Below are 22,842 nucleotides of genomic sequence, written 5' to 3'. Positions count from 1 at the left end.
ACATGACTCCAACTACACACTTCCTCTGGTCTCTGTCACAGCATCAGCTGGTTGGAACGGGCATCACGATTGGCTGAGAGCTAACTGATGAACAGTTGTACAGAAGTCTAATGTCATTTAGCACAAAACAGCTAAAACTAGTTGAGACCAGTTTTTAGATTTTCATAACTCTCAGAATAGCCTACTCATAATGCACTAGTCATCTTGTGATATTACAAGCATATGTTCATTAATTAATATTACAATTTGTATATTTTCACTCATAAGGAAAAGACTATAATATTAAATTAAAAAAGAGTTTCTAAAAGGGTATGCAGCAGTTTTTTATACTGATGCCTCTATATGATCTGCAAATCAAATTAGATCATGAGCAAGAAGACTGTGTCAAGGCACCAGCTGTGTGAGGTAGAGCAGCAGTGTGCTGTAAATTCACATGAGGGCAACTTATCAAGTTTTATCCCCTGAAGGGCACTTTAAAGCGCACCTTACCACATTTTGTGTAACGAAGGGAACTCTAGAGGGCACTAAATCACATTTTATCCACTGAAGACCATTGTAAGACAGCTTATCAAGTTTTATTCCCTAAAGCGCACTTTAGAGTGCACTTTGCCACATTCTGAAGGAACTCTAGAGGGCAGTTTATCAAGTTTTATCCCCTGAAGGACATTTTGTCCACTGGAAGCACACTCCAGAGGGCACTTTACCGCACATTTTGTCTACATGGAAGGGCACTCTAAGGGGCACATTATCACATTTCTCCACTGAAAACCACTCTAGAGGGCATTTAATCACATTTTGTCCACTGGGAGGGCACTCTAGAGGGCACTTTGTGACACATCACAACTTTGTCCAATTTAGGATCTACCTTAGGGGCCACAAAGAGGACACTTTTGAGGTAGTGGTTATGGTGGTGGAAACACTACCCGTTTGTCCACAGGGGCCTCCACAATATGAAAGGCCCTTGCAGTAGTTTTAATACAAGAATTATATATATATAGTATTACGCTTGCCCCCCTTTTAGTGGGGGCAGTTGTAACAGTGAAAAATAAGTCCTATTAACCCACTGTACCTCAAATAAAAGCACACCTCAAAGCAATCACATCACTGCGTCAAATTATGTTAAATTTCAGGCACCATATGCATTCAAAGCAAAAGTCTATTTCTATTTTTATAGAGGGCAGCTATTCTAGTGGTAACTAGATTTTAATCATTTGAATTGAGTTAAACGTAATTTTACATTTAAATTAAGTGAAATATGTTCATTTTGTAACACTATTGCCTCTGATCTTGCAGCCATAAAAAAAATCTCGTATGCTAACTAGCAACACCTATATTAGCGTAGATTGTTTATGTTTATTTTTATCCAATAACTTAAAATGTTTGCAGTCTTCTAAACTTTATACAGCAGATGAAAACTACTGTACATCAAAAAAAAGAAATCAATAACTTTCACACCTCAAAATCAGGTACAATTGCCCCCTGGTACAATTGCCCCCAGTCTCCCCTAGCTTAGCTTGTCTGAACAAGCAGATATTGTAATAATAGAGATGATGAATATTTTTTTTCTTATAATGGCCTTAAATACTCCTCCAGCTGGCTGACAGACTGTAGTCTTGTTGAAGATTGCAGCTGCATCAGGGGACAAATATTTGTTTTAGAGAGTCAGATTTGGCCAACAAGTTGCAAAATCTCTGTCACAGTTATACACTGTTGCCTCAGTCTCAGGCCATGACAAACAGGGCTCCAATACTATGACAAGCTGTTGTAACATTTATCTGCAATTATATTTTAGATACCCATAACAGCATTTCTCTTAGACAGAAAAGAAATTGTATTTCAAGAAATATATATATTTGATTGTGGCAGCCAAAACTAAATGAAAGACATCTAAATATCCCTGACAAGTAGTGTTCATTTTCACATTGATTAGCTCAACTGTGCATGTAAAGCAGATATCTATAATTCAATTCTTCTTAGTCAAGAAGAGCACATAAAACATCTACATCATTATTCTTGATGATTTTTGTTGTTCATGTGTGTCAGGCACACTCTGTTCCTACTGGGACTTCAGGCTGCAGGTTGGTTTTACTTTTATGTTTTTATTGGTTTTCCATGTTGCTTTATGCTTTTGCTTTTATGTTTTTTATTGTTTTAAAGTCTCATTTTATTGTGTTGTTTTTATTGTTTTTGCTATGTGATTTTACAGCACTCTTATCAGTTGTTTTTTTTTGTATGTGCCTCATAAAGAAGATGAGTTGCCTTCAGTTATTATTATGTGCTCACAGCATGAGGTTATGAGGTTATGAGTTAGGAATTGTTGTCCCTCAGTTTTGCCTCTCAGGCTATATACAGATTTTGAGTTTAGACGGGTTAGATGTCTACAGTACAGTTCTATTTGGTCTATATATACTATTATACAAACCCAGTCCTTCTACATTCAAAAGATGTGCGGACCAAAGTCCATAAAATGTTCATAATAATACATAATGTACAAAGATAGTCTTCACTGTGGCATCTGTATTGGAAAAAATACTGTGTATTAGAGACAGTGGTATTTCTGTGGTTTAAGTACCATTACTGATTTATTTGAGGATGGTTTATTTCTGTCATACAGTAATCTGGTTGAGTGATTTAATTTGGTAGGAAATGGACATTTCTGGAAGTACTTAAAGATAAAAGGTTGTATTGTCTCAAAGTCCTGCAATGCTGCTGATAACACAATTATAACCTATCTCAAATTACCATGGGAAAAAAGCAAGGCTTCACAATTTAATAACATAATTAATTCCCCCTTGTGTCTGTTCATGTGAAACTGGAGACCTCGGGGACGAAACTGAAGGTGACAAATGGTCTAAAATGGCGTCAGGATGTGGTAAGAATATGACAGAAGCGAGCATAGTACACTACTAGCACACTACTATCTCCTAGTGTAATGTAATGTAATGGAAGTATAAAGTAAGTTAAATGGAAATAGCTGAGAGTTACAGTGACCTCAAACTTTAGGTACATTATTTATATAAAATGTTTAGCGATATTGAGATTGACAACTAAAGGCAGATGATACATCTGCTGCAGATCAAACACACACACATTTAGAAATACATCAGTTTTTATTGGCACAAGGTGTTAACAACAGGTAAAAGTACTCACACAGTGTAAATAACTGTACAGACAGTAAGGTCCCTCCTCTCTGTGGACTTTACAAATTCACAGCATCACCTGATGGACAAAACCTGGAACTGCTGCTGTGAGCAGCACGTCTAAACCTCCACCAGCTCACTGTTCTACAACTACTGTGCTCTGAATAAACACTACTGGAGGAGCGGACAGAGACAGTGAGGGACGCTTACACAGGGACAGACTTGGATCAAACACTGGCATCACATCCAGATAGTCTAACTCCACCCACCATGACACTTTTCATTATACAACACAAGCACGTAAGGTATTACTAAAGCTAAGTCCAGCCTATTTTTCTGAGTATTTAAAGTTACACTTCATACAAATAATAATGATTTTTCCCACTTATCTCTAGTGTACTGCTGTGGACTGGGTCAACAGCAAAACATACTTTAGACACTACCAGTATCAGCTTAAGTGTATGCTATATGTAGAATATTTTTACCACTTTACCTCGCTGTCCGACAGTGTTTTCCAATGGGAAACTGCTGTTTTATAAGTCAAATATTGCTCTCTCCAAATCAACCAAACTCCATTGGCAAAATCCACAATTTTACCTCACAAAACACTGGAGTTGTTAGTCTACAGCTGCCACGTAGGGTTAGTTTGTTTGTGTTATTGTGTGACTTCTGTTAATCTGACCCGACCCTTTAAAACACCGAAGTCACACAATAACACAAACAAAGTAACTAAGACATCGAGGCAGCGGTAGAGCAGCAACTCCTGCGTTCTGTGAGGTAAAATTACTGATTTTGTCAATGGAGTTTGGTCGGTTTGGAGAGAGCGATACTTGGCTTATTTAACAGTGGTTTCCTGTCAGAAAAGGCTGTCTGACAGTGAGGTAAAGCAGTGAAAACATCCTTAATATAGTGAACACTTCCTACAACAGTACTCCTGCTGCTTCTCCACTTCAAATAATCTAAACTATCCCTTTAAAGCAGTGGAGCGTGTCAGAGTAGACTTGGCAGGGGAGAAGAGACAGACTCCTGAGATGTGATTGTACAGATTGATACGTATGACCCATTACAAACCTAACTGGGATCAGACTCTACTGGCCTGTGTGGCTGGTCCATCCCTGCATTATGAAAACACAGCATCAGCTACATATAGCATAAAGACGGCAAAAGTAATTAATTTGTAAAGCAATCAGTGCAATTATTGTTGACCAGGCAGAAATAATCCCTTACAAAAAATAAAATTTTCCCTTTGAGCTGATTAATAATGCAAACACGCCAGTATGATCACCTGTAAAGTGAGCGATTGGATAACTTCCCTTCTTTTTCAAAATAAAATCCCTGCATGGCTGAGTACACAAGATTTGATTCAATAAAAACACAAAGAATAACAGAATTTTTCAACGCATAATCCTGAAGAAAACTTTAAATGAACTTACTGTCATGTGTTTGCTAAGACAAATGTGTGTGATTTACATGGTGTAGATGGTAAAATCTTAATTTTATGTGACTTAAGATCTGGGATGAGATAAAAGAGATGAAAGATAAAAGGGGCCACTGTTATATATGTATGGAAAAATGTCTCTGGTCTTAAATGGAATATAAAATTCCATCATTGTCACAAAACTGACAACTAATACACTGGCTGTCTCGGGGAAAAAGACATTTTGGTCAGTTTTATCTCTGAGGATGTCAGTGTGTACAGATGTGTCATTATTAGTATCATAATTGTCAGTGTCCCAGTGTAAAAATGCAATTTCACACAGATGAGAACACAATTCTGGGGTCAGACTCTTTTAACTTTGTCTAATTCTATGGCATAAAAAAATCTCACATATATAAAAAAAAAAAGGCTGAATTTAATTTTTTTTTCAGACCTTATTTATATGAAGTCCAGAGGTGCCACAGGAATAACTACACAAAAGCTATTTAAATTAAATGATTCATTAAAAGGCTCAGTAAAAGTAAAAAAAAAAAAAAAAAAAAGTCAGATCTGACAATTATTTATTCTATGTCCGTTCTGGAGTTTCAAAATGTTACTTTTTATTATTCCATTTGTTTTAATGTCTACCTATCATATGCCATCACACAATTTATTTTATTTTATTATATTTATTTTGCCTTTTCTGTTTTGTTTGTGGATATCCTTGTTGTAAAACCCAATAAAGCTTCAAATTATATACTTTTTTGTGCTTCAATAAGTTTTTATAAAGATGTTTCAGCAGTGTGCCTGCTTTAACAATTTTAACACTGCTTACATCTTTCATCCAAAGATTATATAAGCAGTATATCAATTTAAAGCTTTTTTAAATTGAATCGATCACAACTCAAAATGTTTAATAATAAACTAATGAATTGTAAGACAGAATATGAAAAACAAACAATAAATGGGATTAAAAAAAAAAAAATAGAATAGAAGGATTAATGAATCAATCTTTTAATAATTATTTTTTACTGCTAATTTGGCTATTATTACAGTTTTTTCCAGTGGCACACTCCAGCCTCCATACATGGAACCTGTACTTCAAACACTGTCAGTACAGTAAATAAGGTAAACCAAGGACAGAAAAATGGCAGGTTCGTCTTTAGTGGAAGTGCCCTTCAGCCCCTGAGAAAGATCACAGCCTCACTGACTTTGGTGTATAATAACGGGAGTGACCTCTGATTGACCGCCGCCTGGTGTCCCTCACAGGGACTGGTAGCCGTCGGTCCTCTTCCTGCGGCCCAAACAGTAGACCGCCACCACGATGATGATGAGCACCAGCAACGTCACTCCCACCGCGATGGCAACACTGTAGTTAGGCTTGTCAGCAGGACAGGGATCAACTGGAAACCACACATGCACAAACATATATATATATATGTATATATGTATAAATATACAGTATATACACATGTAAACACATCACATTTACACCCAGTCAGGCATGGACATTTAATCACTAAAACCTATGCAAAAATACATTTCCTTCATCTGATATTAACAAAAAACATACAAAATTCAAAATAAATCTTCAGTAATGAACTGAAATATAACTTATTACTAAATTAATAAAATCATCAATTATTAGTTCCATTTGAAATTTGAAAGGTACTTTGCCTTTGCATTTTTATGTATGGAAGTCTATGACTGTCAGTATTATAACATTATAATATTATTATTATTTTATTACATGGCTCTGTTAAATACTTGATTCTGATTGGTCAATTACAGTATTCAAGGTCTGTTAACTGTCTGCCATCTGTTTTTTTCTGTCATCTGTTTCATAGTCAGCCATTATAATACTTAATAGGGATCTAACAATACAAAAAACTTACAGTACTACAATATCACAATAAAAAAATAAATTAAAAATAAAAATTAAATATGCAACTTGAATAATAAATCAGATGTGTACATCTTTTTTAAAATATAAAATTAATTTTCCCCTTTAACTTAAAGTGCTTCAGATTTCCTTCTTTAACAAAATTAAATAAAAGTAGCAGCCATGACCTCAGCATGTGCACAAATTTAGCATGAATTGTCTTTGCCAGTGAATATTTGAATAATGTTTCTGCAGCTGCAGAACAAAAACAATGCAGCGGTCCTTTTATAAAATAAAATTAATCAAATAAAGTTGTAGCAAAAATTTACCATTATGAAAATGATCCTAAAAAGGCCATTTCAATTTAATTTTTATTTTAAAATGAGCTTAAATGAAGTGTAAATGCAAAGGTCCAGTTTTCAATTCAATTTTAAATTGGAACTGCATGTTGTCTGATGAGTGTGGCACCTGAGGCGACACGTTCTGTGCTCCTGTTTTTATTTGACTTTACAGTTTTATTTTGTCTCAAAGTGCTCAAATGTGTTTTATTCTTGTTGAATCTCAATGTTGAGCACATGCTAAATTATTCACCCATGGAGTTTTAATTTAAATTTTGGCAATAATTAATACATTTGAAACATAAAAATTAAGAATAATTTCAAATTTGTAATACATCATGCACACACAATTGGAAAATGACATCTTAACTGTTATGAAGTTCTTTAAATGATGATTGATTTTAATAATGGCAGCCACAGGCTTCTGTAACTGTCTTGTTTGCATAATGCTAATGCAAGTCTGAATTTTAACAAGATCTCTCATTTAAAAACAAGCACACTTCTCCATTTTTAATGTCAGCACAGAACGGTGTGCATGCTAGGCTCAAAGCACAACAAATCACAACATTTGCTTCACAACGCAGCGTGCTGCATGCATGGGCAACACCGAATAAAAACTGCTGTGCCTATAAATCGTGCAACAAAAGAAGCAGCCTCTCCACTTGTGTGCAAAACAAAGGTCAGCATTTTCTGTGATTATTTTCACTGTTGTCTCATAAATTACTTAAATACGTGTAGTGAACAGTTGTGCATATACCTTCATAAGGCTAAATCATTGCTAATGTAAACATCCCATTTAGGACCTGCCGCTTGTGAGAAGAGACTGTTATACCTGTTATTCCTGCTCTGCAGGTGACTCGTGATGAATGTTTACTGAGTGTGTTAACACACTGTTCAATAGTTCATGCACAACTGTCTTATCTAACTGACATTCATGTGATTAAACTGTGGTTAATGACCTAACCCTGCAATCTTTAGAACAGTGCAATAATTAGGATTACCTATGAGTTATGACTTTATATGGAATAGGATCAAGGCCACATATGAAAAATGCATTTGAGGTTTGAGTTTGAAGTCAGAATTCTGATGAAAAAAGTCAGAATTCTGAGTTTGAAGTCAGAATTCTAAGACTGAAGTCAGAACTGTGGGGAAAAAAGGGTCAGAATTTTGAGTTTAAAGCCAGGATTTTGAAAAATAAGGTAGACTTCTGAGTTTAAATTAAGAATTCTGGGAAATAAGGTTTTTTTTCCCCTTATACCTTGCAGTAGTACTTAAAGTTCAAGTTTGTCCAAAACATTTTGACTTTATTTAGACATTTAGATTTTACTTGCAACAACTAGACTTTACTCTAGGTGTTCTGACTTTATTGCTCTCATGCTCTTCCGTATTAATCTAACTTGGTCAAAGACCAGCTCTAAGTACTTACACAGCTCTGACTTGACACGTCATTTGAGGAAATTATAATGACATTGTACTGTGATATCAGTGAGGAATCTCAAACTCTCTGTGCTTTTTGCAGGGCAGTCAGTCATCTCAGTGCATTCGTTGTGCGTGGTGGTTAGTGTTGACTGCTGTGGTGGTTTTGCACTTCAGATATCACCACCCAGTCATACAATATGTTTCACACTGCAGCTGATGTTCTGATGATCTTTTCAGCTGTGGCTGCTGTTACTCCTCATGATAGACAGTTTTTCTATTTATTGTATTTATTCAATGATCAAGAGGAGAAAATCTGGAAAATGTTCATATTAAAAAGTTGCTAAGTATATAATTATAATTAGGACCTCACCAATAGTAGACTTTTGAGGCCAATACTGATGATGTTAGGGAGTAAAAAATATTGTGATATCGATGTACTGGCAGAATTTATTTTATTGTATTTTTTTTTTATCTGTCTAAAGCAAGATAATCAGCCTTAATGTCTTTGTTAATTAAAATGTGGGGTATAACTGGATATGATTTTTTCATCTCCTCTGTATGTGAAGAATATTGGGTGATAAAAGGATAAATTATAACTTAAATGTTGATTAATTCTGGAAAATAAGTCAGAATTCTAAGATTAAAGTCAGAATTCTGAGTTAAAGTCAAAATTCTAAGATTAAAGAGAATTTTGAGATTAAAGTCAGAATTTTGGGAAGTTAGTCAGAATTCTAAGATTAATGTCAGAATTTTGAGTTTAAAGTCAGAATTTTGGGAAGTTAGTCAGAATTCTAAGATTAATGTCAGAATTTTGAGTTTTTTTTAGATGTAAGAGGTCAATATCAGGCTGATAATATTGGGCAACTGATATATCTGTCAGGCTTTATTTCTAATTAATGACTGCTATTCATTAGTAACCTCCATCATATTGAGTACAGAGTGCTTCTTGCTTACATGAATGGATCTAACAGTGAAAAGAGACAGCTACATGTATTGATAAGAAGCTGTCATTGATGACTGTTTCTTCACGAACACACTTACTCTTGCCAAACTCATTGCTCTGGGTCAGATTGAAGGCCTGCATCCTGTCTCGAGACACTTCCAGATACAATCCATTCCCCATGTAGATTGTTTCATTCTTGCAGGAGTAGGAGTGTCCGACGGTTGCAGGGAAGAGATGCAGCGAGGTGTTGGAGGCAGTCTGTGGACTCTTAACTGCAACAGTTAAACAAGGCCATGCTCAGGTTCTTTAAGGACACAATGACAACTCCCATAAAAACAAAGGTTGTTGGTCAGAATTAGGACATTGGAACTTGTTAGACTGCGTTGCACTGAAAGTAGGCTGCTTGTTACCAACATCACATGCTTAACAGTAATTCCACAGATTATTTATATACCCAGTTGAACGCACACAAACAAGGAAGCTGGTGGCTCTCAAATGATTCTAGTCTCTGTTAATATTTGCCCGTCTTGCGTAACCCTCACCTGCAGCTCTGTGCAGTGCACACGCAGTGACCCAGTTAGATCAATACAATGACAGTAAACCATATGTAAAGACTGCAGTAAAATGTGAGTATTCCTGTCTTACCATCTTTGTTCGTGGAGAAGGGGATTTTGATAGTCACAGAATCAACGTAGACTTTATTTTCATCAGTGCTCTGAGGACAGAAGAGAAAGTAGGACATGTTTTTTTCTCCAGGTTGTTATCCACAGGTGGTGGGTATTCAAGGTGCTACATTTAATCCTTACTGTAATTAAATGTCACATACTGGTTTTAATATTAATGAACAAACAAGAGCATGAGAATGGTGCAGCGTTATACAAGATTTAGAGGCACTTTTAGTCAGCAACACAACTGAACTTTGCTTGTAACATAACTGAATAGACACACACACACACACACACACACACACACACACACACACACACACACACACACACACACAGAGAGAGAGAGAGTTCTTTATCTTATCTTTTTAAGGTACGCACGACATTATTTGTTCATAAGTCACAGCGCTGGGTTCTGATAGCCGGTTTAGTGATAAAATACCCCAATTTTTTTAAACCAATAAATTTAACCAAACCAAAGCTAACAAAACTCCAATTGAATCCTCTTTCTCACTTTGTCATTACCAATGAGCAATTTAAAGAACATTTAAATTGAGAATTGTTGGACTAAAAATATGTCATCTGTCTTTTTTGTGTTTGAGTTTTTACGTTGATTAGAACTTTTGTTACCTGTAATTGTTTCAAAACTTCAATAAAGTACAAGTATTTTGACATTTTTCAAGAAGCAAGGTCAAACATTGAATGGTTCTTGATTTTCTCTGTTTTATATCATAGTAAACTGAATTTTTTTGGGTTTTGGACGATTGGTTGGACAAAACAGGACATCTGAAAATGAAAGTTTTTTTCCCCCACAAATTTTGTCTATTAAGTAAAATGATTAATGGATTAATCCAGAAATCCAGAAGTGACTTTAAAGTCAGAAACCTGAGATTAAATCAGAATTCTGAGATTAAACTCAAGATTAAGATTAAGATTAAAGTCAGAATAAAGTCTGTATTCTGAGAGGAAAGTCTGAATTCTGAGAATAATGTCAGAATTCTCAGATTAAAGTCAGAAATCTCAGATTAAAGTCAAAATACTCAAATAAAAGTCAGAATGAAGTCAGAATTCTGAGTTTAAAGTTTAAATTCTGAAATTAAAGTGTGAACTCTGAGATTAAAGTCAGAATTCTCAGGTTAAAGTCAGAACTCAGACTTTAAAGTCTGAATTGTGTGAATAAAGTCACAATGTTCAGATTGAAGTCAGAATTTCAGGAGTTTAAATTCTGAAAAAAAAAGTCAGAATTCTGAGAACACATTTTTTGCATTTGGCCATAATCCTTTTCCATAGATTTAACATTGGGTTCACTACCATACAGACTACTATACAAACTGTAATCCACATTTTTTTTTCTTTTGTGGACCATCACTGCAGCTGCTGTGGCTGTTGGGCCTTTACAAATATAATTAGTGGGAGATAAAGGTCACCAGGCTGTATTTGTTCATGTAATTATACCTCGATTATGTAGTCAATTTGACAATGATACATTGGTGTTATACCTCACCACGCACCTTTAACATTCACAACCTGTTCATCTGGACATTCACTTTAGAAAACCACTACATGAATCACACAAGCATTGTGAAGTCTCCCTGTCACATGCTCTCAAAACAGGCTTGTCAACTAAACTTCCCTTTTTTAACAATTCTCCTGTGACTCCAGTTTCCGTATGAGGTTACCAGTCAAACAACTGGGTTAATTGCATTAATGTCACAGTATTTTATTGCTCAAGATTTGTCAAATGCCAGATCAGTGTGAGCAGGTCAGAGATCAGCTACTGCAAAGACAAGGACCCCATTGGCTCCCTCACAAAATTGTACTTCCTTATTTGTGACATATCTAGGAAATCAAAAGTACCTTGTTGAACATGAAGGTCATGAAGCCCCCATTGAAGACGAGGGTAAGGTTGGCAGTGGTTTCCTTACAACCTCCATCTGTTTTGGTGAAATTTGGCTGAACAGTGAAGGTTGCATTGGCCTGTAAGACAAACAGAGGGAACTCAGGCAATTGGATGGCCACCTTGTATCACAAGGTGCTATGGCAACTGCAGTGTTTCTTTAGAGAAGCTTTATTGTGTTGTCACGTGGGATTAGCAAAAGTCATATGACACAAGGTTGACATGTGTCTAACCTTCTACACTCATCAAACACACCACAAGGAGGAAATCAAAAGTTGCATTTACATTTTCTCAATTCCTGAAATCAGGACGCTGACAATTGCATTGCTGAAAGCTGAGTCAGAGACACATGCATAAAGTTATTTCCCTGTTGCAAAAGTTCTATGTGGCTGAATAAATCCCCAAATGCGAGTTTAAGATTAGAATCTGTTCAAAACATCAGCTAGACCTTTGAGATATCTTTTCTGGGCCTCTTGCTGTGACTGTTTCAATGTAATGTACCTGTGGCGTTGCCAGTCGGACCCGTAGCCCCATATGAGCCATCAGGCAAATCACTTTTGAGTCTTTCATCAGGGTGTAGTTTCCTACATCTGGGATGGCAGGGGGAGTTGGCTGAGGAGGAGCTGTGGTCGTAGGCTTGGCGGTGGTCGTAGGCTTGGTGGTGGTCGTAGGCTTGGTGGTGGTCGTAGGCTTGGTGGTGGTAGTAGGCTTGGTGGTGGTCGTAGGCTTGGTGGTGGTCGTCGGCTTGGTGGTGGTCGTAGGCTTGGTGGTGGTCGTAGGCTTGGTGGTTGTCTTAGAAGCCGCTGTAGTCTTGCCAAATTCACCCGGCGGGGACATGCTTGCAGGAGGTTTGCCGTTTTCGATTTCAGCTAATGACAGCGCTTCATTTAAAGAAAAAACAGAAAGGGAGAAACAAGTCAATTTTAATATCATACATATCCCAATTCCAACCTAATTACTCTACTTAAAGGTGCATTGGTTTTTTTTTTTTTTTGATATTTGGGGGCAGAACAAGTTGAAAGCACAACATATAACATATTATTATCATTAGCTAACAGGTTAGCAATTAATTGCCTAGTTACACATCTAGCAGGCTCAGAACAACATTATCATTCATGTGGAGTTGCACCACCCAATGAATTTAAGTCCAATTTTGTCTCCTTTCAGCTCTATTTTGGTCTTCAGCAACTTTTGCAAAACACTGTGTTCTTCACCAGCTAGTCAGTAACTGTCTGTCTACTGTTTGTTGCAGTGCGGGTAAATTACAGTGAGCTGATTACAGCTTTATCGAAATGCATCTAATGATAACATAATTCAGACTAATTTGCAGACTGTAACCCCAAAACAAATTGCTAAAACAGGCTAAAAAAAAAACACTGTAGAGCAGGGTTGAGAGATTGTTTGACCCTTCTTAAGTCCCACCCCTTTTTTGCTCTGTGCCCTAATAACAGTTGAACAAACTTGGTATCTGGCAGAACATTCATCAACTTTCTCCTTTCCTGTTTCCGGGACTTAGTTATGCTGCGTGGTAGGCTGGCCTATGTTGATTAAAAAAACAACATTTGATAATAGTTAAGAGATGTTACTGGGGTTTCACATCTTAAGTTAGCTATTGTTAGCAAAATGCTTCATTACTAGCTAACAATAGCTGTAGGTTAGCTATCAGATGTAACTAGCTAGCTATCAATTGATGCGTAGATATATTTTATGCACTAGACACTAGATGACAGAATTACTGATGACATAGGTGTAAAACTGCGCTATTATAATAATCTTTGTTTTAAAATTGATTTTTTATGTAAATGTGGGCCCTTTAAAGCTGTGTCCTAGATTTCTGTCAACTCTGTCAGCTTTTTACAAAAAACATGATTTAATCAGGCATAAAAAGGGTTAGCTGTACCCTAAGGACCCCTATCTCACCCCTGGTTTAAAAAATGCTATAATACTGCTCAAGCCCTGGTAAACTTTACTCAATTTTTTGACAAATTCATTAAATTATATTGCTATCAGATGTATCTCAATAATAACATATAAACTCCATAGTCTCTCTAAATAAAAGCTGATTAAGAATTATGGTTTAAAAATGTGTATTTTGATTAGCATTAAGAGAACTCTGCGCAACTTTAAAAAATAAAATGGCTGCTCACTATGACTATGCTGTGAGATGATGAAAACATAACATTTTGTCAATGCCGTAAGACGTCAACTCCTTCAGATTTTCCATCTGATAGTTTCTGTCTACATGAAATAAAAATTTAATTGCTAGGAGGTTGGACCATTACAAGGTTTAATAGTCAATGGTTTGATCTTTTAAAGTTTATTTTCCAGCATAATTGAAAAGTCAAGCTCTGAATCCCATCAAAATATAGTTTTGTCACAATTTTCAAGAATGAGTAAAATATAAAATCTCCATGGATCAAACATTAATGATAGAAAGAGTCACAATTGAGCTTATTTGCAGTTTTAGCTGTCCTTTCAACAGGGTTGATGTAGATTAGCTAGCAAGCAAGCGTTCTGTTAACATTAGTCATCAGGTGTAACTAGCTAGCTAACGATTAATGTGGATTAGCAATTTAGTTAGCTTGCATTTTGCTAACATTAGCTAACTTAAGATGTGGCTATATATGTCACTTTTACAGATCTTCAAAATTTGTTTTTCTTTTTTTATCATAGATGAGCATAGCACATAGCATATCTAAATACAGGAAACAGGAAAGAAGAAAGTTGACTGAGCCTGAACTGTTATTGGAGCACAGAGTGAAAAGGGGTGGGACTTAGGATGGGTCAATTCTCTGTGGGTTTGTCTGTAGAGAGCCTAAATCATGCCCACTCTGGTGGACCATCATGGGACCTCACTTCAGACAAAATATGAACTTTAGTCAATAGCGAGAGACAAATGATTTTTTGATTCACTTTGAATTGTGCCACAAATTACACATATGATGTCTGGCACTTTAAAAGATCATTTTACAAGTCAATAAAGTCGCCGTTTGTCGTACAACTGTTGAAGCATCAGACCGTGCAGACACGTAATTAGAAGGCCTACACAGCTAATAACTTTCAGCTATATATGTATGTTTGCTATGTACCCACTAGGCTCATGTTATTTGTTGCTTTGTTTCTATGTTATTTGTTTTTGTTCTACTCTGCTTATTTGTCACTTATTTTTGTGTTGGTCTATTGTCTATTGTCTAATCCTGTTTGAGTTGTTTACACATTTGTCTTCACTTGTTCTGTAATTGTCTTTGCACATTATTTATTTATTTGCACACAAAATCCTACACACTGGTTCTTAAAAAAAAAGAAAGACTACACAGCCATGATTTTTTCCCTCCAAAAGCTAATGTTAGCCGCTGAAGCTAATATGCCTTTGTGGTTTTGTACAAGGATGTAGCCACACAACAGCTCATGTGTAGCAGTTTCACATAAAACTAAACTATGCAAAAGCTACAACCGTCTTGACTTGTAAAATTACATTTCAAATTGACACACATAACTTGACATAATTCACAAAGTAATTCAAGTAATTTGCAGCACAGTTCAATCAGAATCAAAAAATGATTTGTCTGTCGCCACAGACTACCATTTTTATTTATTCCAAAGTTAGGTCCCATGGAGGATGTCGGATGGGGCGTGGCTTAGACCCCATTTCAGAATACAAACAATCATTCAATCCACTGTCAATAAAAAAAAAAAAAAAAGATTAGTGCAACTTTAATATTCACTGACTTAAACTGATCTTTGAACTGTGAGCAGTCAAACAAACAGTCAAATTAGCAGACTGGCATCGTTTTATTAGTCCTACTGCTTTACATGTTGACATCAGCTGATAATAACACATTGTATCTACGAACACAAGTCACATTTATGACACTGTGATGTGTTTTCAGCTTATCTTTGGGCTCAGACAGTGGTTATCGAGACGACCCACTTTAGAAATCAGATAGGACAGGTTTCTGGACAGGACATGAATAGACTTCAAAATAGTGTTTGGATACATTTTCATGCTTTTACTGATTAAGTTCACCCTAAACCAGACAGATGGATGGATGATTTTAAACAGACAAAGAAGAACAAATACAAAGTCTGACCTCAAGTCAATGGTCAGCATTAAGTAAACAAAGTGAAATTAACATTTCTCAAAAAAGCACAGTCCTAAACCACAGGATTTACTATCTATTGTAGAGTCATTTAATTAAACCAAACTCTCATAAATGTCACTGTCATGTAACTATGGAAGCCCATTTCTGCCAATACCATGTACAAAAACAAATGAGTCATTATAATGAGAAATCTTTCCAAAATATTGACTTATCTAAAAAATAATAACATTAGTATTTCAAAATAAGGTAGAAGTTTCTCACAATAATGACTTATCTCAAAAATAGTCAGTATTTCAAAATAATGTGAAACATTTTTGAAATAATGACCTATATCAAAATAATGTTAGTACCCCAAAATAATGTGATCAAAAAAGTTATCAAAAAAGTTAGTATTTTAAACTTTAAACTTTTGGTATTTAGTAATTATATTTTTAGTATAATACATATATATATACATATATATATATATATATATATATATATATATATATATATATATATATATGTATATATACATATATATATATATATATATATGTATATATACATATATATATAATTTTGAGATATATATCTCTCAAAACAATAAGTTAGCTTTTAAAAGAATGACCTATATCAAAATAATAATGTTAGTATTTAAAATAACTTGGGGACAAACAATGTGAAACTCTTTCAGAATAATGGCCTTACAAAACAGTAAGTTAGTATGTAAAAACAGTAATTTGTTTTTCTTCAAATAATGACCTCTATCAAATAATAAGTTAGTATCGCAAAATAATGTGAAACTTCCTCAAAATAATGGCCTACATAAAAAACAAGTAAAAGAAACCTTTCTCAAGAAATAGCTGATACCTACAGCTGTTTTCAACACTTGAGCTTGGGCTTCAACTCAGATTACTGTGGACGCCTACTTCTGCCAGTGTTATGGAAAATAAAATCTTATAAGTGAATGTAATGTGAAACTTTCCCAAAAGAATGACCTATATCAAAAATAATGAATTAAAAATCATGTAAAACGTATTAGATCATGATTTGGTTCTCATTATAATAAAGTGCAGGATCTTTTGTCCCTCACATCGGCAGAAACTGTCCCATTTCCCATAAATTGCAGATTCATCGTGACCTCCCCCCCTAAAAAAAAAAAAAAAACAACTGCGATGTCCTGTCAGCAGACATGTGACTCAGACCTGTAACACCATCGAAAGACTGCGGAAATTTCTGTTCCCTAAACAATCCAGGAAGTCACAGAGGTCTCATAAAAATGTGTTAATGTCTCATCTACACTCCAGACAAAAAGCATGCACAGACTTTATGAGAATGTCATCAAAAGCATAAAACCATTTACAACATCCTAGTTTTGACAGGTCACTGCGTGAAGTAAAACATTACTGATAAAATATTGTTTTCATGTACACAAACAAACTGGTTTAGTGCAAACTAAACTAAAAATAAAACAAACTCTACAGAATGTTTTCTTTTCTTTCCGTTTGACAAAGTTGGTTGAAACAGAAAGTGTGTTACCTGAGAGCGCACAGAGGGCTACAAAGACGAACACAGCAGTGGACTTCATGGTGAAAAGTTTCTGCTCTGCTGCTTCTGACACTTTAGTTTGATGTGCGAAAACAGCGCTGCGTCCGCACTGATAACCGAGCAGCTGCGTCAAGCTGCCACAGACACACAACACGACCGGAAGACTCACATTCACAAATAAAAGCATCCCTAACTGTCAAAGAAAGTGTCCTAAAAATATGTATCCTATACTATAATATTCTTCTTATGAAATGCATATTATATCAGTCGATTATTTACTTTTTTTCACCCCCCAAAAATCTATATTATGATAAGGACCGGTTCATGTAGGTGGTGTGAAAATATTAATGACTCTACTTTGAGAGTTCAAGGTTTTTAAGGAGGGTTGAAACTAAAAATATCAATACTTTAATAATTATGTAATTAAATGCTTAATGAATATATACATAAATAAACAATGTAATGTAATTGATTAAAAGATGAATAAAGAAGTAAATATTCAATAAGTGCTTAATAAATACAGAATTATATAATAGAATTCTTAAATAAAAGTTTATTATTTATTATTATTTCAGTGCAGCAAGTCACACTATGGATACATGAAAGCATATACACGAATAAAGTTGTAAATATATCAATCAATGTGTGAATAATGAATAAGTGAATTAATAATATACAAATAAATGTATATAGAACTGAATAAATAAATACACAAATAAATTTTACATTTATAGAGTAATGTCTCATTTAGTTTTAGGGACAGTATTAGTTTTATTATATAATTATATACTTATCAATTTATTTAATTACATAATTATTTAGCCCTTATAACCTTACATAGACTTACCCCAGTTTTGTGGTAAATTAATGGATACACTGATGGGCTGAAATATATTGTTGTTTTTTACTAATTCATTCAAATCGTATATTCATTCAAACTGGGTGTAGAATGTAAAAATTGGTAATAGAAATACTGATTAGAGTAGAGTGCTTCAAGAGTATAAAATAAGACTAGGCTAACCCATAGTAAACAGAAGTAATCAATGAGAATGAGTATTGTTATATGAAGAGGCGCGCTGAAGGGATTTTACTTTGAAAGCACTGACCGGAAACGCCGGTGTTGATTCTAAAGTGCTGATGAGTACTATTTAAACTTGCGGACTGAGATCTATACTCGGGAAACGAAACCAAATTGAACAGCAGGGAGGAGACTGAGTGAAAGGTCGACTGTTGTTTTCCAGCACAAAGAAACATTTCAGAAGAACATTTCAGTGAGCGAACATGCACACTGACTCTGTCTGATCTGAATGGAATGGGACCTTCATTAGCATCACTGGAAAACATCTGTGTTTACACTATTCAGTTCATGTCAAAATGGCTGCAAGAAGTACTGAACATCTGGACTCAAGTACAACTACTGTTACATTACTAAAACATTACTCAATTACAAGTAAAAGTACTGGTGTTGGAAAAATACCCAAGGAAAAGTACAAAGTACTCATCTCAAAAACTACTCAGAGTACGAGATACTTTGGTCCCATAATTTCATGGTAAATAAGTGGTAATTACCAAGTAATATATTTGAAATTTCTCAGAAATTACCCCCAGAGTACTCCCAGATTTCATGGTTAATTATGTCATAATTAGTTATGTTTTCATAGTGGGTGGTAATCACCAGGTAACACATTAAATTTGCAGTTAATTTCAAAGACAGTTTGAATATGTGAACTAGTAATTACCACCTACTTGCATAAAAACAATACTTGCGAATTATCAAATACTTATCATGAAATTTGTGGGTAATTTGTGCTTTCATCGGTCCATTTGCAATCAGATCACCTTATTGGTTACAAAAATGCAGATGAAAGGTTTGGACATTAATTCAACTTGTACTCAGTACTCAAGTATGATTTTGAAAGTAACTAAGTAAATTACATGGTGTAATAAATACTTAAGTACACACAAAAGTACAGACTTGAAAATCTCATTAAAGTACAAGTAAAAAAAACTTGACTTAATTACAGTAACTTGAATATTTGTAATTAGTTATTTCCACCCCTGGCACCATTTGTAATGGGAGGCAGCAGTGCTGGTGTTAGCTGTTGTAATTGTGGTCATAGAAATAGTAGTCATGGTATCAGTACTTAAGTAGCAGCAGTAGTGGTAATATTATAGTAGTAATAGTAGTAGCATATGACTCGTAATAACAATGGTAGAGGGGTAGTAGCAGTTAGCAATAGCATTAGTATTTGTAGTACAAACTGTAGTGGCTTAATGGTAGTAGTGCTGTCTTGAGTAATTGTGACAAAATTACAGTGGTTGTAGTAGTATAATAGTGTGTTGTAGTATTTGAATATGTATTATACTTTTATGTTGGGTTTGTTTGTCACTTTTAGTGTGTTGTGCGTCATGTGTGAATGGTTTTACTATTTTTGTCTTTCCCTTAGGTGAGTCCACTTCAGGGAAATTTTAACCATGTTGACATGGCAATAAAGTATTGAATGTAACTGAACTGAAATATGATAGCAGTAAAAGGTAGTAGTCTGAATGTGGTACAGGTTTTGTCATTCATTGTTTTGCAAGTCACAAGTAAGTCCCAAGTCTTTGAATTCAAGTCCCAAGTAAAGACTGGCAAGCCCCAAGTCAAGTACTGAGTCTGTTTCAGGTCCTAAACAAGTCTTAATGTAACAGTGAGTTTCAAGCCTCATAGATTTACAAACTTACTTAGCTCTTAAGCTATCATTAGCTAAGCATTAGCTGGCTAGCTTACTGTTCTTTGTGCTATTTCAAATGTCAAAGTTGGAGGCTGTGTCTTTGCTTGTAATTTTTAATCTGCAGTTACAGTAGTTTTCTGTTGACCACCTTGTAATTTTTTCTGCGCAACCCAAAATTAACTTTATCATTATTTCAAACTGGGGCTCAGTAACGCCATGTTAATTCTTAACGGTTCTGTCTTGGAACTTGATTGGAACAGAGTTACAAGCTTCTGTAAATGCATCGTGAAAACAATACAGCATGCACTGACATTACAAAATGTACTTTGTAATTTGTACTTGGTCACAAGTTGTGTTCCTCACAGAAGGAAACCAATCACAGTAGCTCCTCTCAAATGGGACTGATGTAAAAGTGGAAATACGTCCAGGCGCATTAACAAGCACAAGCAAACTCTCCCTCTTTCATTCAAACAAAAAGTGCTAATGATGACGGCAGGAGAAAGACAAAATTAAATCTCAAGATGTTATTATAATTATGTATTATTCCAGGTAGCTTTTAAAGTTGGATTGTTTTTATTGGAGTGAAAAATACCACATAATTCATGTATATATACTGCCTCTGAAGACAGAAAGAAATCTCAGTTATTTAACAGACTTGGAGAACAACTTACAGTTGACTTCAATCTGCTTTTATACAGTGATTTTAATACAGTTACATCATAAAATAACAATATCTGTCCTTTTTGTTTTTGATTGTATTTCTATGCTGAAGTTTTTATAGGTGTTTCTATAGACTTTGTGTGGCAGAGTGGTTCTACAAGCAGGTCAGTTTCAGAGAGTTACAAGCTTCTGTAAATGCATCATGAAAACAATACAGCAATGTACTGATATTAGAAAATGTACTTTGTAATTTGTACTTGAATACTTAAGTATTTTTAGAAACATGTACTTTTGAATACTTAAGTATTTTTAAAAGCAAGAACTCTAGTACTTCAACTCAAGTAAAATTGTGACTGATCAACTTTCACTTGTAGTTGAGTAATACCAGGAGTATCTATACTTTGACTCAAGTACTGGGGTTGAGTACTCTGTCCACCACTTTGTATTAGTGATAGTAGTAGCAGTGGTGGGACCAAGTCATTGTTTTGCAAGTCAAAAGTCTTTGCACACTGCAATTTTTTTTGTGACCGTTGCAGTGTTTGTACACAATCTGAATTATCCTTGTTATCATTTCTTTCCTACTTGAGCAGCGTAACGTAACGTTAGTTCTTCATGGTTCTCTCCTGCAACTTGATTGAATGTCGGATTGGTTTAAGCAAAGTAGATCTGGGAAAGAAAGTGTTGCTTTGCTGGGAATGAATTGTGTTCAGGAAATGAATTGATTCATGGCACGCTTTTGAAATAAGATATTTTAAGTTTTGGGATTTCTAAGCTAATGTAATGAGTGTTTAACATTTTTGATTTTGGTCAAGTCAAGTCTAAAGTCATCAAATTTGTGACTCCAGTCAAAGTCATGTGACTCAGAGTCCACACCAGCAGTAGTAGTACCATTATTACTTGTAGTAGTAGCAGTAGCTGCAGTGGTAGTAACATCTCTAATAGTGGAAATGGACAGGGAACGTAGTGGTTGTACTGGCAGCAAACATACATGTAACATCATGCTGCTGTTAGCTTTAATAGACAGAAAAGGGAGGATATTTCCTGACTTCATGTGATATAGAAAGAGGAAACAAGTTATTTCCCAAACACACACACACACATGAGCATGTGGTGTACAGTGACACTGTTTAATTATGAGCTTGTCAAACATGTAGGCTGAAAGGAGGAACCTACATAGAGTAATGCCACAGTCAGGCTTTGTTTTCACCTCAACCTTGTGACTGAGAGGACAGCAGGTGCTTTTGAAGTGCTTTCAGTGAGCCCCAACACGTGACCTGTCAGCTCTGCTCCTGGTTCCTTCCTTTTACCTTATATTGCTTAATTGCATTTACAGCAAGTTCACAAACGCTGATATTACAAATAATTCACAAAACATCCAAAATGTATTGAAAAAAGGGGGAACAATGAAAATAGAATGACTGTATGTCTGATACAGACTTCAAAGGGGAACTGCCACCAAGTTTTTACGTCAGAGTCAATTTACTAGTCAAGAGGAGTATTGAAAACAGTTGTAAAATGTCTTCTGTGGTTCTGGAGGGAATTTTACACAGTCTGAGAAAAATAAGTCCCGATGATGTCATCAGGGGTTTTTGCTGAATTTCACTTGACTCCCCCCAAAAATTTGAAGTCTGAAGACAAATTCAATAATACTCCTTTAAAATAAATAGCAGTAAAACAGTGACTAATGAGAAGCACCCCCAAGTTGCATTATGGGAAGTGTAGGATTCAGGTTTTTACAAGAGTACCTAGATACCCCCACAGGAGCATAAACAAAAGGCACCTCTGGAGCAGAGTGGTTCTGGGAGCCTCACTGATTACTGTACAAAAATACAACTTTGTACTGTACACGTACCTACTTACCTAACTATGTAATTTACGCACTGATTTTGGTGAAACTTGATCATATTTTAGTACGTAAACATTCTGAGGCATCTTATGCAGACATTACAACTTTTACCATAGCATTTATGTAAAAGGTACCAAGTAAGGCACTAAAGTAAAAGTAAAGTGAAAGGTACTAATTAAGGTATTTAAAAGTAGAGTGAAAAGTACTAAGTAAATTACTAAAGTAAGAGTAAAGGGTACTGTTTAAGGTACTAACTTAAAAGTAAAAACTACTATTTAAGGTACTAAA

At 35.2% G+C, this 22,842-nt stretch overlaps 1 protein-coding gene across 1 annotated transcript; it reads right to left on the bottom strand.

The window, feature by feature from the left end:
• Positions 1-5,547: 5,547 nt before the first annotated feature.
• Positions 5,548-17,477, bottom strand: cd68 (CD68 molecule). The gene is made up of 6 exons (XM_084711950.1): positions 17,326-17,477; positions 12,203-12,582; positions 11,662-11,781; positions 9,785-9,854; positions 9,238-9,411; positions 5,548-5,960 (listed from the first exon to the last, which is right to left on the bottom strand). Exons 1-6 carry the CDS (start codon positions 17,372-17,374, stop codon positions 5,821-5,823), a joined length of 933 nt encoding a protein of 310 aa, XP_084568076.1. The 5' UTR covers positions 17,375-17,477; the 3' UTR covers positions 5,548-5,820.
• Positions 17,478-22,842: the final 5,365 nt, after the last annotated feature.

Source organism: Lutjanus erythropterus, chromosome 23 (assembly GCF_056507025.1).
Source record: "Lutjanus erythropterus isolate fLutEry1 chromosome 23, fLutEry1.hap2, whole genome shotgun sequence".
Classification (NCBI taxonomy): domain Eukaryota; kingdom Metazoa; phylum Chordata; class Actinopteri; order Lutjaniformes; family Lutjanidae; genus Lutjanus; species Lutjanus erythropterus.
This window is presented reverse-complemented; position numbering and strand designations above follow the sequence as displayed.

Excerpts from the sequence above, each read along its gene's own strand:
- cd68 (XM_084711950.1), bottom strand. The coding sequence starts at position 17,374 with ATGAAGTCCACTGCTGTGTTCGTCTTTGTAGCCCTCTGTGCGCTCTCA. Across the intron at positions 11,782-12,202 it reads TCCGACTGGCAACGCCACAG|GCCAATGCAACCTTCACTGT; the intron begins GTACATTACATT and ends TTTGTCTTACAG. Across the intron at positions 9,855-11,661 it reads TGACCTTCATGTTCAACAAG|AGCACTGATGAAAATAAAGT; the intron begins GTACTTTTGATT and ends TTCTGTCCTCAG.